The sequence below is a fragment of the Sander vitreus genome, chromosome 10 (genome assembly GCF_031162955.1).
Source record: "Sander vitreus isolate 19-12246 chromosome 10, sanVit1, whole genome shotgun sequence".
Lineage (NCBI taxonomy): Eukaryota > Metazoa > Chordata > Actinopteri > Perciformes > Percidae > Sander > Sander vitreus.
Window position 1 is genome coordinate 20,147,344 of NC_135864.1, and position 6,067 is coordinate 20,153,410.

The window sequence follows — 6,067 nt, forward strand, 5'->3', positions numbered from 1 at the left end:
GGAATTACGTATAGGCTATTTGTCGGCTTGTTGAGCCGTGTGTTGCCAATACGCACATCGGTTTGAATTATGTTTTTATATATATATATATATATATATAATTTTGTTTGCTCTCACAATCGCTTACCACTGCCAGGGTTGCAACTAATAATAGGTTAATAATAATAAAAGAAATAATAGGCTAAAGCAACGACAGTTTATGGAAAGCACTAGTGTAATTATGGTCAGATCTAGTACCTGACTGATGGGGAAGTGATATTAATAAGCGTTGTGATTTACACATCTACAGCGTCGGCTATTTCTTTGCCAGCTTTCCTTCCTGTTTTAGGAAGCAGCGACTGTATTCCGTTTTGCCTGTAAAACCCTCTCTGTATTCGTCATATTTATGTAGAATTATAGTTTGCTGTTCTTATATAAAATATGCGGATGGTAGATGTTTGTGGTTGGTCGTGCTGTGCAAACACCGCCTCTTTTATGTGAACGCGTGCGTTGCTGGATTGAGAAACCCTGGGTTGACTGAACTAGTTGATAACCACCGTTGTGACACAGTTTATGCGGACCGCGGTTGTTAGGTTAGGTGAAGCCGGGTAACTGAAACAAATCCAGGGCACGTTGATCCTGCTTCGTAGTATAGGCCTCAAGTGTCAAATGCCATTCAAATCCTCAGTAAATAAACCAGTGAGGGCGTAACTCACCCAAATCTCTGATAGGACTTTAGGCAGTTGAGTTGCATTGTGGGTAATATAGGCGCAATGGTTTTGACAAGGAAGAAGAATGCATGGAATCAAATGAAGTGCATTGTTACGATGGGGAGTGTCTAACAACAGCCCTTAGCTGTTGTTAAATCACCGTAAACCAACCGCCTCAAGACTGGCTTATTGCTTTTATAAAACGGTTACTACATACAATATCGGTCAAAAGGTTGGGGTCACTTAGACATTTCCATTCCACTCCATTATAGACAGAATACCAGCTGAGATCAGTTGCATTGTTTTTTTTTTTTAATCCAGGGCAGCAATTTTCAGATTACATCATGTGCTTACATAATTGCAAAAGGGTTCTCCAATGTTTTCTCAGTAAGTCTTTTAAAATGATATCAGATTAGTAAACATAATGTGCCTTTGGAACATTGGATGAATGGTTGCTGATAATGAGCAGTGTAGATACTGCATTAAAGATCAGCCACTTCTTTCTACAACAGTCAACAACCCTTTTGCAATTATGTAAACACATGATGTAATCTGAAAACTGCTGCCCTGGTTAAAAAAAACAATGCAACTGATCTCAGCTGGTATTCTGTCTGTAATGGAGTGGAATGGAAATTTCTAAGTGACCCCAAACTTTTGACCGGTAGCGTATACCTGGCAATGTTTTATAAAATATACACACAGCAACAAAAGCTGCAAAAACATATTGAGAACAAATAGTTGGTCTTCCACGCAATGTAGTTCTTTAATCATGATAAATACAGGCGTATCCTAATCTTGTCATTCTGAGTTATGAATGTGCATGTCAACCTAGCCACTGACAAACCACAGACATTACACCACACACACCCTTGAATATTAAACCAAGTCCATTTTCTGGACTTGATTTGTTCATCTTCCCTTAACCTAAATCCAGGGTGTTGGATGTGGGAGGACTGGACGTGACCAACACAAGCAGCAACTCTGCGAAGAGTTTACAAATTTTAAGTGGAGACACTTCACCAGAAATCGGCCAGACGAGTTATAGATGAAGACAACTCTCAATAAAATATTCAGGAATTATATCACTTGTTTTGAAACTTTATTAATGGAAAATGGTTAACAATTATATTCCCTCGATGTACTCATTAGTGGCGAATGTTAAGTGCTATTTACATCTGTCTGTAATGTATGAGTAATGCCTTATATCATTTGATGGTAGCGTACGAGCATGCATCTGCCCTTAAGGTCAATAAATAGGGAGCGTCTCGTGTTGGTGACAATTGAAGCCAACCAGTATTAATTAATACAGCACTCGGTAGACCTGCCACAGCATGCAACACATTTTGTAATCTGCAGTTATCATGGTTTTATTGTGACTATTATAGGCTGTTTTTAGATACCACATACACTTATTAAAAATAAGCTTTCATTAGGCTGTAAATGCTGATGTACCACACTTTTCACTCACCTGTTGGTTTTAGCTAGTGTTGCCCTTTTTTGTGTAGCCATGAGGGGGCAGTGTTGTCTGCTGCTTCTAATTCATTAAGGGCATTGTCATCATAAAACATATAGGCTTGTGATTCAAACGCAGTGTGAGCAGAGCACATTAAAACGACTATGTATCAGAAGTTCTAGTTATGCCTGTTAGATTTGTTGCTGTACATTAAACCAGGTAAGGCGATCTGCCCCGGAAATAGAATTTAGCTTACAATTACAGTGGGGCCAGAAACCAGATGGCCACAAAACCGGGATGCAGAGTTGTGACAGCAACCAGGATGATTGGTATGGCCGTATGAGCACGTTTACTGGTTCATGTCCTCAAAAAGCTCAAGTAGATGTAATCGCCTGACCATACCATGACTCTTCAGTGAGTCAGCGGAGTCGGCATCTCATTCATTGTGAGTGGAAAAGCTTTGTGGTGATGGAAGAGAGTCCTGGCTGTCTGGATTTCAACTGTTTATGTATGATGTCACTCAGACATTTGGATCAAATTATCTAAGAGCAAAAAAATAACTCCAATTCCATTTTCAGGTGGGTTTTTGCCTTTAAGATTTAATTGATTAAATTTTAAATGATTAATAAAGTGTAAGCTTTCTTGTGGGTATCAAAACTATATCAAAGAATGTTGTATGCAGGTGCACTTTTAGAAACATAACCAATAAAACCCAGAGGATGTTCCTATCATTATTTGAAGTCCCAGACATATAAAACAAGGAATGACTCGACGCAGTGGTTTTTGTTTTTATATTCTAAGGGAAACGACATGTCAGGATAATAGTTTTTCATCATCTAACTAACTGTTTAATGCAAGGAGTTAATATGGATTTTAGTCTGGTCCAGCAAACTGAAACGTTAGCTTAATCAGTTAACTTCATATTTCTGCCACGGCTTTGATACAGACTCATTATGCTTATTTCTATGTGATGTAAAGCTGCAACCTTGGGGTTTTGTTGTTATGAAACTGTACAGAAAACGTTTAGTGTTAAATAAATGTCACTTTTAATGCGTCATTTCTGAGTCGTCTGCATTGTATTACATTCTTGGTTATATTATTTACAGGTTAGTATAATGAAGCAAAGTTATTCGTGTGGCTCAAGGTTGTAACAGAGTGGCTGCTTTTGTCTGTTCAATGGTGCACTTGGTCATTTTGTGATTTTACACATTGGTGGCAGCAAAGTGTAACTGCTGGAAATAAGAAAATGCAGTTTTTCAGCTTGACACCCTGTTATATAGAGAGGCGAGTGTCTCAACAGCCCTTTTCAAGCTGTAAATTGATACTTTTTTTGTCTTCTAATCTGCCGAGGCATTACTCCTTGAGAGCAAAGTGTTGACTGCAATAAAGTCAAACTAGAAAGGACTCGAAGCACATGACTTCCAACAAACTAACAATTAACATTCTCAGTCAGTGGGTTACATGTGTCATGTTTCATTCAAGTGAATGCGGTATTTCTGACATAATGGGACTTTTTTTTAATTAAGCAGTTACTTATTCCTGCCTCTGGTCTAACCTTCCACCAAATTTCATTGACATCTGGAGACAATTTATATGATAATTCAGGTAACTAAATGTGCTACATCATATTTTTTTATTATAATAGTGTGTGTGTGTGTGTATGTGTGTATGTGTATATATATATATATATATATATATATATATATATATATATATATATATATATATATATAATGGAATACTTGTTTTCTTGTTTGCTCTTCATGTTTTGCAATAAGAAGACCTTCCACCAGCTAAAATGGGATGTGTTAGTGGAGAAAAAGATGACATGCACAGTATTTTAGCTCCGATGCAAGCTGGTCCTTTCCCTAATAATTATCCGTTAAATTATTGCCTGTTCTTGACAGATCTGTTTCTGCAAGCCAGTACCTCATGAATTTAGGTGTGTTGAACTAAAAGTGTATCCTGGTGCAGCTCACATCCATTTAGGTTGAGGTATCACTGTGTGCTGAGAGCGTCTTTACTCCCCGGAGTCACTCAGCTGTCGGGGCAGAAAGAAGACGGCCTTCTGTCCGATGTGAGTTCTAGGACCCAGTTTAGGTTTTCCGTTCTTTTTCAGAGCTACGTACCAGTTCCTCTCCTGATATTTCTGAGGTACATATGTGTTGTAGTGGTTCTCCTCCAACTTCTCCAGGAAGTAACATTCAGCAGTCACTGTGGGCTGAAAGATGAACACAAAACCCCTAACACACTAACAGTTGACAGCACTTTAGGGGATTCAAGTTGTTTGGTTTAAGATTTAAAGTTTAGAAATGCAGTCACCAAAGAGTAATTAATCATTTACAACATATAATGGAATATTCATCTACATACTGTATGCTTGCATCAAGTTGAATGTATTGATTTACTATCACATAGCATCATCAGGTCTATTGCAGATACTCACTGAACTGTACAATCGCCCCTCATCGCTCATGGCCAAGTATCGCCCGGCTTCTGTTCCTTGGATCACCACTACACCTCTGTCCACAGCTTTGAGCTTTAAAACGACTGAAAGGAGAACAAGTTTAAAAAAAAAACAAACCCAAAAAACGTGAAGATCAATAACATAGCTAGTGCAGAGTCTCATGAAATGAAGAGAACGGTGCAGTTACGCTTGTGACTAAATCAATTTGTTGTCTTGAAGTCTTCAATGTCAGTCAGTCTTTCCGGTATTTGAAACTGATGTACTCAAGTATGAAGCAGGGAGCCTCTTGTTAAAGAAATAAAAGGGATAGATGGCAAACATGCATTTTATTTAATTAGCTTATCTGACAATGCTCATTTATCAACAGAAAAAAAGAACTGTAGGCCTAAATGAGCTAGAGTTACTAATTTGCATCTGCTGTCCCTGATGATATAAAATGTAAACATAAATGACATATCTCATAGAATTCATACACACAACATAATACATTTGCACAAAATACCACAATACATATGGTAGCTAAGTAAGGGGACTGGTGAAGACAACTATATGTTGACATGTTTGGCATGACCTTTCATATTGACATTGAGAAGACCTATATTTTTTACAATGTTTTATAAATCCTCTGTATTTACCAATTAAGAGCAGAAAGATTGGCTTTCTAGAAAATAAATATTAAACCTCTGCTCCATGTGTCCTAGGTCCCTGACTGTAAGGAGTGTTATACCATTATACATTTTATTTAGGGTTCAGCTTTCAGTCAAGTCTCTGCTACTAGATGTTATTTTGTATATTCTGTCTCATGCAGCTCAGTTAACTTCATTTAAAATGAAGTCAAATGTGCTAAACAGAACTACGGGGATGTTCTATCTTTTCCAAGCCTAAAATGAGCGGCGTCTTCCTTTTAAAATGTCAGAAACGACACGTTTCTATTAAAGACATCTATAGGATGCATGTCTCGCATGTCTCTTTTCCTGCTGTTAAATCTGACAGTAAAGGAAGTGAACGCATCATGTTGCAGGCCTGACCTGGATGTAAAATGCGGTGTTGTGCTGCAGTCTTACTGTGAACGTCCCCGTCATCCCTGTGGCCTTGAACCGTCCCATCAGGGAGGATCTGGAGGTGGTGTCCGCCGTTCAAGCAGTACAGCCGAGTCCGCCGCCTGGAGTCCGGCAGCGGGCCGCTGTCCATCGTCTGCTCCTCTGATACCAACGTCTCCTCATCCGCCATCCTTCTCAGAATCAACACAGCTGTGTAATCAACAGGAAGCTTTGTAGAGGAGTTTGGTTTTCTATGAGAAAAATCTGCGGGCTCGGTCCCCTGCAGTAGTCAGGTGTTTACATGGTCGTGAACGAGCGCAGAGATCACAGAGGCAGCTGGGTGCGCGTCCACGACTCCTGACTTGAAACTCCCAACTGGGATAATGGTATGAGGTGTGATCACTACAGGCCTCCCTAA

General features: G+C 39.0%; 2 protein-coding genes across 2 annotated transcripts in view; one reads left to right on the forward strand and one right to left on the reverse strand.

Moving 5' to 3' along the window:
- Positions 1–3,199, forward strand: part of ndfip1 (Nedd4 family interacting protein 1) — an 8,529-nt gene extending 5,330 nt beyond the window's left edge. The window contains exon 8 of the mRNA XM_078260823.1: positions 1,624–3,199. The gene's annotated coding sequence lies outside the window, so the exon portion shown is untranslated. The remainder of the gene's footprint in view (positions 1–1,623) is intronic.
- A 742-nt stretch (positions 3,200–3,941) lies between these two features.
- fgf1a (fibroblast growth factor 1a) lies at positions 3,942–6,012 on the reverse strand. The gene is made up of 3 exons (XM_078260825.1): positions 5,674–6,012; positions 4,589–4,692; positions 3,942–4,363 (listed from the first exon to the last, which is right to left on the reverse strand). Exons 1-3 carry the CDS (start codon positions 5,837–5,839, stop codon positions 4,163–4,165), a joined length of 471 nt encoding a protein of 156 aa, XP_078116951.1. The 5' UTR covers positions 5,840–6,012; the 3' UTR covers positions 3,942–4,162.
- Between the last annotated feature and the right edge of the window lie 55 nt (positions 6,013–6,067).